This window comes from Marmota flaviventris, chromosome 13 (genome assembly GCF_047511675.1).
Source record: "Marmota flaviventris isolate mMarFla1 chromosome 13, mMarFla1.hap1, whole genome shotgun sequence".
Taxonomy (NCBI): Eukaryota; Metazoa; Chordata; class Mammalia; order Rodentia; family Sciuridae; genus Marmota; species Marmota flaviventris.
The window spans coordinates 81,920,228-81,934,689 of record NC_092510.1 but is presented as its reverse complement, the minus strand read 5'-3'; the positions used below and the strand labels follow the sequence as shown (position 1 = coordinate 81,934,689).

The 14,462-nt window shown below is 37.5% G+C and overlaps 1 protein-coding gene across 1 annotated transcript in view; it reads left to right on the top strand.

Annotated features, from left to right (window-relative positions):
* Positions 1–14,462, top strand: part of Svep1 (sushi, von Willebrand factor type A, EGF and pentraxin domain containing 1) — a 173,585-nt gene that overhangs the window by 82,159 nt on the left and 76,964 nt on the right. The window contains exons 9-16 of the mRNA XM_027943007.3: positions 434–563; positions 4,845–4,952; positions 5,696–5,827; positions 6,349–6,543; positions 7,838–7,959; positions 10,841–10,949; positions 12,479–12,643; positions 13,203–13,436. Coding sequence (XP_027798808.3) covers positions 434–563; positions 4,845–4,952; positions 5,696–5,827; positions 6,349–6,543; positions 7,838–7,959; positions 10,841–10,949; positions 12,479–12,643; positions 13,203–13,436 — 1,195 coding nt within the window. The remainder of the gene's footprint in view (positions 1–433; positions 564–4,844; positions 4,953–5,695; positions 5,828–6,348; positions 6,544–7,837; positions 7,960–10,840; positions 10,950–12,478; positions 12,644–13,202; positions 13,437–14,462) is intronic.

Genomic DNA, 14,462 nt, shown 5'->3' with positions numbered 1-14,462 from the left:
CATCTATAAGGAAATAATAAAAGTATTTTTAATTATTCACATAAAATAGTTCATTCCAGAACTACTTCCAAGAGTAACATTCAGTACCAAAGTAGAACACTTCAGCAGATTTTTCTTAAAGAATTTATCATGTTTGTTCTACATAACATTATGGAGATATTTAAGGTCATCTTAGGTTCTTAAGACTGTATAAAGAGCATAAAAATTTTTAATTATTATTTTTTAAAAAAGAAGAAACATAATTTCATATTTATGCCAACTTTATAGTCTAAAAAAAATAGCATAGTCTGAAAGGCTGTGCGTCATCCCCCCCCCCACTTTCCTATGTGAAATATGGCATCATTTTAGAGATACTTTGCTAATGATATATAAATGAAAAGGTGGTGGATATGCTATTGACATTAACTTTCAAAATATTATTTTTCTCCAAAAGGTGTCAATCCATGTTCACCCAGCTTTTACCCCGCCTTACCTTTTCCCAATTGGAGATGTGGTTATCACATACACAGCAAGAGACCCATCTGGCAACCAAGCCAGCTGCACTTTCCACATCAGGGTTATTGGTAAGTCTCCTTCAAATCATGTGGACAGCCGCAAAAATAATCCATTCCCCCTTGGGATTCGCTTCTTTGTCTTCAACCTCTTCCTTTCCACTGATCCTACCTGCTCTCATGGAAACCTGCTCAAACCACTCCCTCTTTGAAACCTACACACCTTTGAACTATCACTGCTTCTCTGATTTCTTACCGTGTGCTGCCATCTCTCTCTTCATCCCTGCCAGTTATTCTCAAAGTCACTCAAGTCTGGCTTCTGTCCCCTTCACTTATGCAATCTACTGTCATCAAAGTCATCAGTGACCTCTGGTGTTACTCTGACTCTACACTCTTCAGTCCTTATTTTATATAATCTGCCCTCAGATTTTACATTCTTAACCACATCCTTTTTATCAAAACTTTCTCTATTCCTAGTTCTTTGACACCAGTCTTTCCTGTTTTTTCCCCCATTTTTCTCACCTATCCTACTTTATCTCTTATGTATACTCTTAAAAAAAAAAAAAAAAAACAGGGATTGAATGTAGGGGCACTTAACCACTGAGCCACGTCGCAGCCCTTTTTTTTTTTTTTTTTTTTTGAGACTGGGTCTCACTAAGTTGCTTAGGGCCTGCCTCAGCATCTCTAGCTGCTGGGATTACATGCATGCACTACCATGCCTGGCTAGACTCCTCTTCTTGAGACCAACTCTCAAATGTTGGTCATCCCCAGGATCTCAGCCTTGGACCCACCTCTTTCTCTAGTTTTCCTGAGTGATCTTGTTGCCTGAAAATCACAGATTTCTATTTCCTGCTCAGATCTCTTTGGAAATCCAAGCCTCCATATAAACTTCCTCCTGAACTTACTTTCTTTTATTGCTACATTATAGTTACATATAATTGTGAGGTTCATTTTGACATATTCATAAATACATACAAAATAATTTGCTCCAGTTTAATCCTCAGTACTATCCCTTACCCCATCTTCACACTGATCTCCTTCCTGTACTTTTGGCCTTACTTCTATTAATTTATTTTTAAAATTCTTCCTCCTGGACTTTATCATGCAAATGTCTCATAGATATTTCATACTCATTCAAACCTAATGTATTTCTTAACTCAGAAAATAATACAACTGATCCTTTATCTACCAAGCAAAAAAAACAACAATGACAACAACAAAAAAAACCCTGGAAGTTGTCCTTCTCCTCTACCACCAATATCCAATGAGTTATCAGGGTCTAGTGGTTTCAACTCCTTAATATCTTTGAAATCTATCCCAGTTTCTCCATCCTCACAACCATTACTAGAGATCAATCCTTTTCGTGGGAGAAGGTGGAGATGGTTGATTGCATCATTTTCCAGTTGGTCTTTGTACTTAATTCACCAGACACTGGGGACCTACTATCAAGACATAAAACATGGCGAGGTAAATATTACAGTGGTCTCCAGTGGTCAAGAACATGAACTCAGAATCCGCATGAGTTGAATTCATATCCGGCCTCACCATGTCACCAGTCATTTCTGTGTGCTTTGGTGTCTTAGTCAGCTTTTGTGCTGCCGTGGCCAAAATATGTGACAAGAACAATTAGAGGAGGAAAAGTTTATTTGAGGCTCATGGTTTCAGAGGTCTTGGTCCATGGTTGGCTGACACGATTGCTCTGAGGCCAAGGTAAGGCTGAATGTCTTGGGGGAAGAAGGGCCCAGTGGAGGAAAGCTGCTCGGCTCAGGGCAGGGTCAGAATGTAGAGAAAAAAGAAGGGGCCACAGAGAAGATGCACCCTTCCAGGGCATGCCCCAGTGGCCCCCCTTCCCTAGCTATGCCCCACCTGCCTGCAGTCACCACCAGTCAGTCCATCCAAATTACAATGGACTGATGAAGTACAGCTCTCATAATCTGATCATTTCACCCCTGAATATTGCTGCATTAACAGGAGCTTTGGGGGGGGGACCTCATATCCAAACCATAACATTCAGTTTCTTCATACAAAAGTGTGATTAATAAATGTACTGCCTTATAATGTTATTGTGGGGTTTTAATTAGCTATAATATAGAAACCACTCCAATTATTGCCTGACACATATTCATCTCTATATAAAACTAGATAATAACATTCTGCTATATTTGTCTCAGATCTGATTTCAACCTGTTTATCTTTTAATTTAACACATTAAATTCATTGTTTTAAGAATTTTGCTTAAAATAAATTTAAATTTAAATTTTATTTAAAATTTAAATTTTAAGAATTTTGCTTACATTTTGCTTAAAATAATTTCTTAAAAAAACTATTGTCTGTCAAACTTACTCCTTAGCCTGTAAATTCTAGATTTTTGTGTGAAGTAGATATAAGACTCAAGTTTTAAAAAAAAAAATCCATCTAACTCATTTCGCAATACTTAGTTTTGTAATTGCTTTTCCAATGTTGTTTTAAACTTGAAACATGACATTCTTATCTGACACTTATGACTTTAAACATGGAAATGTGGTTTAAGAGTTTGCCAAGTTTTCATATGACAAGGCAGCTTGGTGTAATGTAAAACATGTACTCAAGCGTCTAGCTAGGTGTCAGCTGCATTTCTAAATTACAGAAGAGAAGGAGGGAGAATAGAGGAAAGCAAGAGGAGAGAGAGAGGAAGGAGGCACATGGAAGTCAGAGAGACTCAGAAACAGAGGGAAAATATTCCTAACCCTGCATTTCCCATGTTTTCTCCGGGGTGTTGGTGTCTTACTGATAAATGAAGGATAAGAAGAAGTGCTTCTGCCTGGTATCCACAGGGTACTGCAGGACAGACTTTCCCTGTCCTCTGGAGACAGCCATCTGCTGTTGCCTCCAACAACTCTTCAAACAGTAGTTGTCTGAGTCTTACTCCCGTACCTTTGATTCAACTTTAAAATGTTTAGCTAAAATCAAATAAGCTTAGAAAATCTTGGAATACCCACTTGTGATTTCTTTGGGGAAAACAGTTAATACGGCCAGACTTGTAAATCGACTTGCTGCAGCATTCTCAAAGTTTGCTAACCTACTAGGGGTATACCTTCATTCTTCTGTTGATTCAGCAACTCGTTTTGAGCATCCATTACAGGCCAGGAGCTGTACTATTGGATGAGAACTAACTGAGCAAAAGTCTCCATCTCTGCTCTTCAAAGTATACAATCTGGAAAAGCAGTAAATCTCATTACTGTATTAATGAGATGACGAGCATGAAAGAAAGACAAAAATTGAAACTTTATTCATAAGACGTAGATGATGATGATGATTATTATTATTATTAAAATAGAAATATGTATATTCTCAGGGGTGCATTTCAGAACATGTGTTTTCATATTTTGTGGGTGGCAGTGCCCTGGTCTTGATGCTTATGATTACAATTCACTAGGTTAATAACCTCAGGAAAGTTCTTTAGTTTGCATAGTCTAGATTCCTCACCTATAAAAATTGAATAATATTTGTCCCATCTCTTTCAAACTTCCAAGGCAGGTGATAAGAATGCTTCCCAAATGTGTAAAATCTATAATTGTATTAAAATTACTTCTTATATACCTTCTTCATTGTCCTTCAGTGACATCTAAAACTTCCATCATATGGAATTATGGCTTGAAACCTGGTTCATCCCAATCCACCCTTCAAACTGTGTTTTAATTCTCAGCACCACAGATTCATTGCTCTCTAACTTCCACTGTGGTTTTCATCCCCCTCTCCAGTTCCTCACTCCCCAGGTCTACACCTTATTTTTTGTCTTCACCTAGATTTATCAACATTAAAAATCTTGACCCTCCAGTGTCCCATCTTTGGTCATATACTTCTGGCTTTCCAGAAATATCACACCTACATGTTGCTTATTCCATGACATGACTCAGACCTCTGCCCCATAGTCCTTCCCTTTAGCTGTCAAGCCTATCTTAACCCTTCAGATAAGAGGAAGGACATGGGAGTAACTGAAGTGTTCATTTCACTCCTTCAGCTCATCCAGGAAGTTTCTGTTCAAATCCGGGTGCAACAGCTCAACTACTGTGAGCAGAACCCACAAATTCAGTGCCCACCACATGGGTGAGCTCACATAAATTTTAGAAACATGGTATGTCTTCTTCAACAGATAGAGGGCAATATAGCAAAACTCAAAGAATAAGATCTGTCTTTCTTTTGAAGCTGGGATTAGGAATGAAACATATCCCATCTTCAAAGCAGCCACAGGGCCATCCCTGTTTCTTATAAGGTCAATGTTCTCTGCCTTCAGTTTTCCATTCTCTCTTGCAAGACCCTTCACCATTTTTGAAGGTCAGATGTGACTTCCTTGTCTAATTTCATGTTGTTCAGATGTAGAGCCACCTGTCATAGACCAGTGTAGATCTCCACCTCCAATCCAGGTCTCAGAGGAAGAGTACGCTGCTAGCTGGGATGAGCCTCAATTCTCAGACAACTCAGGTGAGAACACAAGGATTCTGTTGTCAGTGTGCTAACACTGTTTTTTTTTTTTCAAGAAAAGTTTTTAAGGTGTAAAAGAAGTAAAAAGTATATGACAGCTTCTAAGTAGAATGAATGTCAGGTAATATATTTTAATACTAGTATAATTAAATATAATTTAGCATTTTTAATCTTACCTATCTACAGGGTTTATCTTTATTCAATAATCAACAGGCATTTATCAAACCTTTGTGAGGTGTTGTACTTGAAGAGGTTCTAGAGAACTTATTGAATCTCCAAGCTTACAATGCCCTGGAAATACAAGTTATGCATTCCATTGGTATCTCCAGCCCAGTTCTGTGTATTCATACTAAGTTCTTAAGCATTAGTCAATTAAGTTACAAAAGGTCATAGGAAAGTAAGAAAAAAACCTGAGCAAATACAGCTAAAGTTCACTTTAAGAGAATTCACTGAAATCTGGAAAACAATAAAAATGCAAAATAAATAGATTTTCTTAAATTCCCAACGTTCCAACTGACCTATTCAAAGAAAAATAGTTTAGCAAAAATGCCATAATTTAATGGGGTTTTGAGTCTACTATTTCTAGACGATTTATAACACAAATATTAAATCTTTTATTTTCTACTAGTGGGCAAATCAACATAAATGGAATGCCCAGTGATTTACATATATAGAAAATCTAAAACTACTAAAGTGACTGCAGACCAGTACAACTAAAAATTGGATCCTGCCTTCCTTTCTAGGGGCTGTCTTGATCATCACTAGAAGTCACACACAGGGAGACCTTTTTCCTCACGGGGAGACTATGGTGCAGTACACAGCCACGGACCCCTCAGGAAATAACAGAACATGTGTCATCCACATTGTCATAAAAGGTACCTTCTTCATAAGACACCAGAAATCTAGATGCCTTCTCATTTATCTGGTTGCTCTAGTCCTCTATGTTGTGAAAGAAGACAGGCCATGTGCATTGTAGTTTTCAAGTTAGAATACGTCAGATTTTTACTTAGGTTTCTAATTGTCAATTCCTGACCTTGTCATAAAGAGCAATCATTTCTTCCAGTGTGGTCTTAATTACTATTTTATTAATATTTTCTCCAAAGTTGCAAATTATCATAATGATTCTATTTTGAATGCTTATGGAGAGTAAAAAAAAAAAAACAGTAACCGCAAATCAGAAATATTTTTTATAAAATATGCAGAACCCCTAATTATACATGGATGCAACTTTTCAATGGAGCTGTACAAAAAGCCACTATTTTCCTTGTCCACACTAAGGACTTGTAGCAAATATATTCCTTAGGAATGCTGAGAGACAGGAATCCTGTTAAAAATTCTGCTTAAACTCCCAGAATTTAAGCTGTATGTGAATAATACTGTGTTATTTTTAACATAGGTTCTCCCTGCGAAGTCCCCTTCACTCCTATAAATGGGGATTTTACATGTATCCAAGACACTGCCGGCGTCAACTGCACATTAAGTTGCCTGGAGGGCTATGACTTCACAGAAGGGTCTACTGAGAAGTACTACTGTGCTTACGAGGATGGTATCTGGAGACCACCATATTCTACTGAATGGCCAGACTGTGCTAGTAAGTTCTGATTTCATTCCTGATCCTTTTAAATATGTGGGAATTGTTTGTGTACATTTCTAAGTGTTAAAGAGGAAACTTGCCTTACAATAGAAATGAGTTGGATATGGCATCATGAATTTGAAATGCTTATGAATAACAGAATTACTCTTCCCTGGATTTACAATAGCCACCTGACTCTTGGGCTGCTGAAGGAAAGACCATTTGGGCCCTCTTATTATTTATCCGAAATATCTGAAGAGGTTTGAGAGCATGCAGTTTTTTTTTAAAAAAAAAATGTGTTTCTCATTTATTATTTTTTGGCTTTTTAAAAATTTGTATTTGTATCTTTATGGAGTATGTTATAAAAGTACAATACATGTATGCAATGTGTAATAAGCCAATTAATGTAATAAGTATTTCCATCTCTTCAACCAAGCATGCAGTTTTTGATCTGTACATATGAATTTGAAGCCTCATAGTCTGAAAAAGAGCTTATGTTTAACTTAGTGTCAAACATAGGTGATGATTGTAAAATAGATTATTTTCATTCTCTTTAGATTCAATTTAGATTTAGATCTATTCAGTAATCTTAAACATATGTTGTTATACAAATAACCCAATATTTTATCTACTGTAGATAACAATTATCTGGAGCGAATCTTTGATCAAGTAGCACAGATGGAGTTTAAATGCCAACGGCACATAAAAATAATAGAATCCACTTACTGGAACTATTTTTTTCCAAATCAGGAAAATAAATAGAAGTAATCTACACTTAACCTCTTTTATAAGTTTGATGGTAGGACACTATGAATAGGCATTGTCCCTGAATATATTGAGACCTATTGCTAAATCTAACCCTGCAAGCTTTTGATCCAAGAAGATATTTGTCTCTGTCAAACTTATACTTTCAAGGAATATGACTGTATATGATATCTAGAAATGTTTCAATGCATATTGGTTGCAAATATAAATGTATGATATGTAAATTCGTGTAAATATAAAGTAAAGTAGCTTTGGTCCAGCTAGAATAAAAGGATCTCTTATTCTCTCAAATACTCAACTTTTTCTTTAGAAGGTAAAGAATAATATATTAAAGCAAACTCATCACTGGAAAACCACTTACAGTAATGCTTTCCTCATGTTTATCATGATCACTTTGTGCCTTGGAACTTGCCCTTAACTATTTATCTCTTGTTTTTAGAACAATCTCCCAAATTGTGTTAGAATCAAAATTTTAACTTTTGATTATTCCATAGAAAGTTAAGTTTTTGTTTTGAAACTGAAGGGGTTTTACCCAACATTTTTCCAGTAAAACGTTTCGCCAACCATGGGTTCAAGTCCTTTGAGATGCTGTACAAAGCAACTCGCTGCGATGACACGGATCTGCTGAAGAAGTTCTTAGAGGCATTTCAGACGACCCTGGGGAAGATGGTATGTCCGTGATGTCAGTAGATGTCCCTTATTTTGCTCATATTTTAAAGAATGCTGTTAAGGTGGTCACAGCTTCTCTGGGTCACTTACAAGTGAAATTTCTACTCCTGACTATTTCCCTCTTCTTTGTGATCCAAAGTTGTTCCTAATGTTTAAAATTACTAGATTTTGGACTTCTGGGATAAACTGTAAGTAAATCTGCATTAAATCTTTCATATTTTAAAACACCCAAGTCAGGAAGTTAGAGAAGCAGAGTCCCTTGGTTTGAGAAATTCTGACAAAAAAAAAAAAAAAACATTACAGACTGTGTTGTTTTATCATGAGAAGATAATTGAACATTTAAAGGATTTTTCCTTATATAGTGGCATTTGCTGTATGCCAAGCATTGTTATAAATGCATTAAACATTAACTGGCATCTATTCAATAAATACTTGTTTTAAGGTTATTATCTAATCAATAAAACCAAATTCCCAAAAGAGAAATAATTGTCACTATTGCCAGCAAACCAAGAAAAATTATCCTCATTATGCCACTGTTACTATAGACTTGTACTTGAAAAGTCATCAATAGTAATTATCACCCATCTCAAGCTGGTGATAAATATTAAGTAGAACCCACACTGAAATTTTTGTGAAAGTAACTTTTGCATGTGTTAGTCTCAGTGTCTATCACAAGCTAAATTTGTAGCAGGTTAAAGATGGCATAATGGATCAGAATGTGCTATGAAATGCTCATTCACACATTTAATGAATATTTAGTTAGTATCGTGTGCTTATTCTAGACACTAGAAATTCCGATGTGAATAAAATAGCCAAAATTCCATGCAGTCATAGAATTTACATCCTAATGAATTGATAAACAATAATGAAGCTGTGTGGGAAATATGTAGCATGCTAGATAGCATAGTGCTATGGAGTAAAATGAAGCCCAAAGAGGGGAAACCTCACATGAGTTCCCTATTTGAAAAGAGGCCTGAAGGGATGAGGCTGTTAGCTGTTAGCTGTGGTTCTTCCTAGGGGAAGAGTGTTCCAGACAGGGGAAGCAAGTGCAAAGGCCTTGAGGCAGAAGTGTGATAGGAAATTTGAACCACTATAAAGAGGTTCGAGTGGCAGGAGGAGAGAGGATAATGGGCTGAGTGACAGGAACTGGCAAAAAGATCCCAGGGGTTAGAAGAAGAGTGAGAAGAGAAATCAGACTGTGGAGCACTTTGAAAGTCACTGTAAAAATGTTGCCTTTTATTCTAAGTGAGATGGGAAGCCACTCAGGGAAACTAACTTTCACATGACCTTGGGCATTGGGAGAAGTAGAGGCTGGGTGAGAGTAAAAGACCACATAGGAAATTAAAGCAAGGGGCTGGAGTTGTGGCTCAGTGATAGAGTACTTGCCTTTCAAGTGTAAGGCACTGGGTTCGATCCTAGCACCACATAAAAACAAATAAAGGCATTGAGTCCATGCACAACTAAAAATATGTATTAAAAGAAAGAAAGAAAATTAAGCAAGAGATGATGGTGGCTTGGGTTGCATTAGGAGGTGTTGAGAAGTGAGTGGATTTGGAGATCTATTCTGAAAGTAGCTTCAGTAAGACTTGCTGATAAACGGGATATAGATTGTGAGAGAAAGAGAGGAGTTAAGGTGGCAGTTTGTCAGAGCAGATACAGGTAGTGGGTGCCCATGACGGTGGAAGTGTATGAAAGGATCTTCTCTGACATCTATTTTACCACCTGTGAATAAGCATGAGGAGGACACGGTGAAGGTCTAGGAAGAGAGAAGGTGGCATGAAATAATTTTCTAGGTGAGCATGAGTGTATGCTCAAAAGAAATGTAGTAAGATTGGCAGAAATCTTGACTGTTTCTCTCAAGCCATAAGTGGTCATAAGGCTGGGGTATGGAGAAAGCAGGGTAACTAAATGAAGTGGGTTTACGGGTTCTGCAGGCAAACACAGTGAGAAAGAGACATTCAAGGGAGGATAGACTGGGGACTCTAAGATGGGTGGATAAAGACGTGGAGGCATGAGAGGCTGAGCCAGTGTGAGGGGAGGTGATGGCTTATGGACTCTGATGAAGTCAAGGAACTGGTGGATTCCTGAGAGTAGGAGAGGTGCAAACACCATCAGAGGTTGTGACGGGAGTGAGTGACCAACGAGGGTTGGAAGGTAAGAGAAAGGAGGACAGGAACTGAAAAGTCAAGGAGACAGAAGCATCAGCAGGGAATGGGAGGGTGACTCAGCATGGGAAAACCCTAGAGATGACTGCCACCAAGAGACACAGTAAATGTATCATTGGTGGCATTTGCTTCAGACCTATGAAGATTTAAGGAAGTATGAGGACATATGACTTGGAAATAGTAATGAATCATGCGGGTGATTCCTCCACTCCCAGGTCTGCCCAAAATTCCAATATTTCAGAATTTCTAATATTTTCAGAATCATTTTCTGGAAAATATTCCAGAAAACTGAAAAAGCTGGGTTTCATTTGAAGCAAAAGTGAAAGGAACATAAAGAGAGGGGTAGGAAATAATAGATTTGCCTTTTACCCACTGTGAGCTGCAGAAGGACAGAGAAAGGTTTGGGGCTTGGGATGGAAGGGACTGAAGAACCAATGGAGTTGAAGAACTATATGGAGTGAAAGTTTAGAGGCAGAGCTATCCCAAGAGTCCTGAGCTTCTTGTGGTAGAGAGAGATAGAAGGTATAAGGCTAATCTTGATGGTCAACAGGCTGTAGGGGAGGAGGTAGAGGAAGTCAGGAGTCTTTTGAGGAACATGCAGAGCTCTGACCCACCCTCTCCTGCTAATGAAGATGTGAAAGGCAGAAAAGCACAGAACTCGTCCGAAGCAAACAGAGATGCGATTTGCACTTGATCCTCTTCCTTTTTGTTTACAGGTCCCATCATTTTGCAGTGATGCTGATGACATTGACTGCAGGCTGGAGGATCTGACCAAAAAATATTGCCTAGAATATAATTATGACTATGAAAATGGCTTTGCAATTGGTAATTACATTATTTAGCATCAATAGTTTACAAGACTGATCTGCAAAATAAAACAATTCCAGAAGAGTGAAGCAAACCAGAAACTTAAGTTTTATTAATTTCTTCACTAAGTATTATAGAATGGCTATGTAATTCAATCGTGTACTTAATGATCATTATGTATATATTAAATTTGGTCACCAAATAAATTGTTGCAAAATATTGGCCAGAACTCTTCAGGGTGATAAAAATGTAGTTATATTGTGATGGTAGAATTCAATAGTGAGAGGCCAGGTGGGGTGGCACATGCTTATAATCTCATATAGGAGGCTGAGGCAGAAAGATTGCAAGTTCAAAACCATCCTGAGCAACTTAGTAAAGCCCTAAGCAACTCAGCGAGATTCTGTCTCCAAACAAAGTACTAAAAGGTCTGGGGACAAGCACTCCTGGATTTCATCCCTGGCACCTCCCCAAAATATTTCAATAGTGATATGATATTACAAAGAGAATCATAGCAGTTGTAAAGAACTAGCAGCAATTTTTATTCAACTAACATTTCAATTAAACTATTAATTTAAAATATACATAGAATCATTGAGATTCCTCACACAGAATACATTAAGATTCAATTATTTGAGTTCATATACCATTAAGTGGAATTTGGAGCTTTTCTCCAAGTGGATTTTGAACATTTTTATTAAGATTCTTCCAAAGTATAATATATATGGTTTTTTTCTATAATAGCTACGTGATACTTGAGGGAAAATGTTTGTAAAATAATAAAAATCATATTGATGAATATGGCCAGGAAGATATTAATATTCACTTATTGAGTTTTAATAATAGCTTGATGTTGGGCTAGATGATTTCTAGATCACAGGCAAACCTATGAGATAAGACTCATCTCCATTTATAAACAAAAGAACTGAGGTTCAAAAAATAAGAATCATTTGATTAAGATTATGCAACCATACATCCTATATCAAGAAGTCTGAACCCCAGGTCTTAACCAGATCAACATTGGGGTATCGAGCGAATCCCAAGCATCTATGCGTCCCCCTATGTAGTTGCATCCTATGAATACTTAACTACATATTGCCTCTGGAAACTACCCAACCTTTAAACCATGATATGGATATTGTACGTAAGCCTCACAAAGGACACTTGTGCGTGTACATTGAGTTCATAAAGCCAATATGTTTTTCCTTCATTGGAACAAGCCCTAAAGGGAAATAGAAATTGACTGCAATTCTGCACCCACCCTTTATTTATCTATAGTGTTAGGATAATTTACTATATCTCAAAGATAGGATGGTATAAATGCCTAGGCACCTTCATAGGTTCCCTTCTTTTGTGCAATTCATTGGTAATCTAAATTACACATGAAGTGCCCCAAAATTATAGTAGATGATTGTAGACCAAACCCCATATGTAGTGTGTCATTGGGGCATTTAGCATCAAGTGCAACTGACCTATGACCTAACATAAGAACCTAGATGCGGATGGAGATGCAACTGTAAGATCATTTGTTCCTCTGCCCCAACTGTCAGGACCAGGTGGTTGGGGTGCAGCTAACCGGCTGGATTACTCTTACGATGACTTCTTGGATGCCGTACAAGAATCACCCACAGGTGTCGGCAAAGCCAGAACTTCCCGGATTAAAAGAAGTGACCCATTGTCTAACCAAAAAATTAAGTTAATTTTTAACATCACAGGTAAGGATAAACTTGTCTATTTGGATAGGTAATATGATATGAATTTTTTAATTCGAAACCTATTTCTTAAATCTGTCAACTGTTATCATTATTAGGAAATGACCCTGGATTGAAGAATTGGGGAAAGCATAATTAACTAAGCTTTGCCAGCTTCCCCTCACCACCACTAGTTGAATATCACAGATGTATTCTATGATTCTCGTAGCCACAAGCACCCTGTTTTGTTCCCATCTTGGCATACTGTACTAAGGCAAAATGAGAGAATACGCAGCAATTTAATATGCTATTGTTAAGAAAAAAATGTGATATAGGCCCAGCATCTGAGAGAAGGATTAAAACAAATTATATTTCTCTTAGTATTATCCATGTCCTAGTGGTTTCAGGGTATAGCAGTTGAATTTATTTTGAATGAATTTTTCCCTGAAAGACTTTCAACATACCATTTCTTTTTGGTAAAAATGAACTACAAGTGGCTTCCGGAAACACCGTGTGTGTGTGTGTGTGTGTGTGTGTGTGTATGTGTTATGTTATGTTTTATCTTGTTTTGTTTTCATCTCAGCTAGTGTGCCATTACCCGATGAAAGAAACGATACCCTTGAATGGGAAAATCAACAACGACTCATTAAGACATTGGAAACTATCACAAATCGACTGAAAAGGACCCTCAATAAAGAGCCCATGTATTCCTTCCAGCTTGCATCTGAAATGCTTGTAGCTGACAGCAATTCATTGGAAACGGAAAAGGCTTTTCTCTACTGCAGACCGGGCTCAGTGCTGAGAGGGCGGATGTGTGGTAAGACTCTTCTCTGTGATCATAAATACTCTATGAACATTGGGTCTGGAGAGATGGGGAAAGCCATGTTACAATGCATAGAAAGGAATATTGATATGAAACATATCGTTCGCTATTATTGTATGGTTGTTACTATTTTGTCCCCAAGATCTAAGTAACCACTATTGATTAGGACAAGAGATCTATTTTAAGTGAGGGACTCAAATCTTATTTTTATTTATAGATCTTAAAAATCTCACAGCTTTGAGCAGTAACTTGATAAAAAAAAAAAAAAGCAGCTAATGCTTTTTGACCACTTCTGTATGCCAGACGAGAGCTCTCAGGTTTAATCCTTTTTAGAACCTGTAGGATGCACCATTACTATTAAGCACCTATTGCAAATGAGAAAACTGAAGCCAGAGAGGCTGAGAACTTACACATTAAGACAATCAGTGGTGCAGCAAAGTTTCCCACTCAGTAAATTCCAAAGTCTTCACTTTTTTTAATTGAGGTAAAATTCACATGACATAAAATAAACTGTTTTAAATTGTGCAGTTCAGTAATATTACATTAGTGTCTGCAACCATCACCTCCATTTCCAAAATATTCTCATCATACCCAAAAGGGACCATATACACATCAAGAGAAGGCACTCCCCGCTCTCTTGGCCGAGTTTCTTAATCTTTAACCCCTCTCGTAGACTGCCAAGATCTGGACAATCCAATCTGTTTCCCAACAAATCTTCCCCTAACTGATCTCAGTCCACTGAGCTGAACTAGAATAGCATGAGTCTTTGTGTTAATTTCTCTATAGATGTGGCTCTTGTTTCCAGTCCAGAAAACCTTCTCCAGCAGTTCTTATCACCATTACAAGAGCTCAGCTGGGCTTTCCATTACTGTTACAAATTCAACACATTAAAATTGTCATTCTGAGCCTGCTCTGCTTTCCTCCCTGCCTTGTGAGAAAAATCAAGAATTGTTTCTCATTTCCTAATGTGGTCTCCAGACCACCTGTGTCACCATTACCTAATGCATCTTGACTCAGACC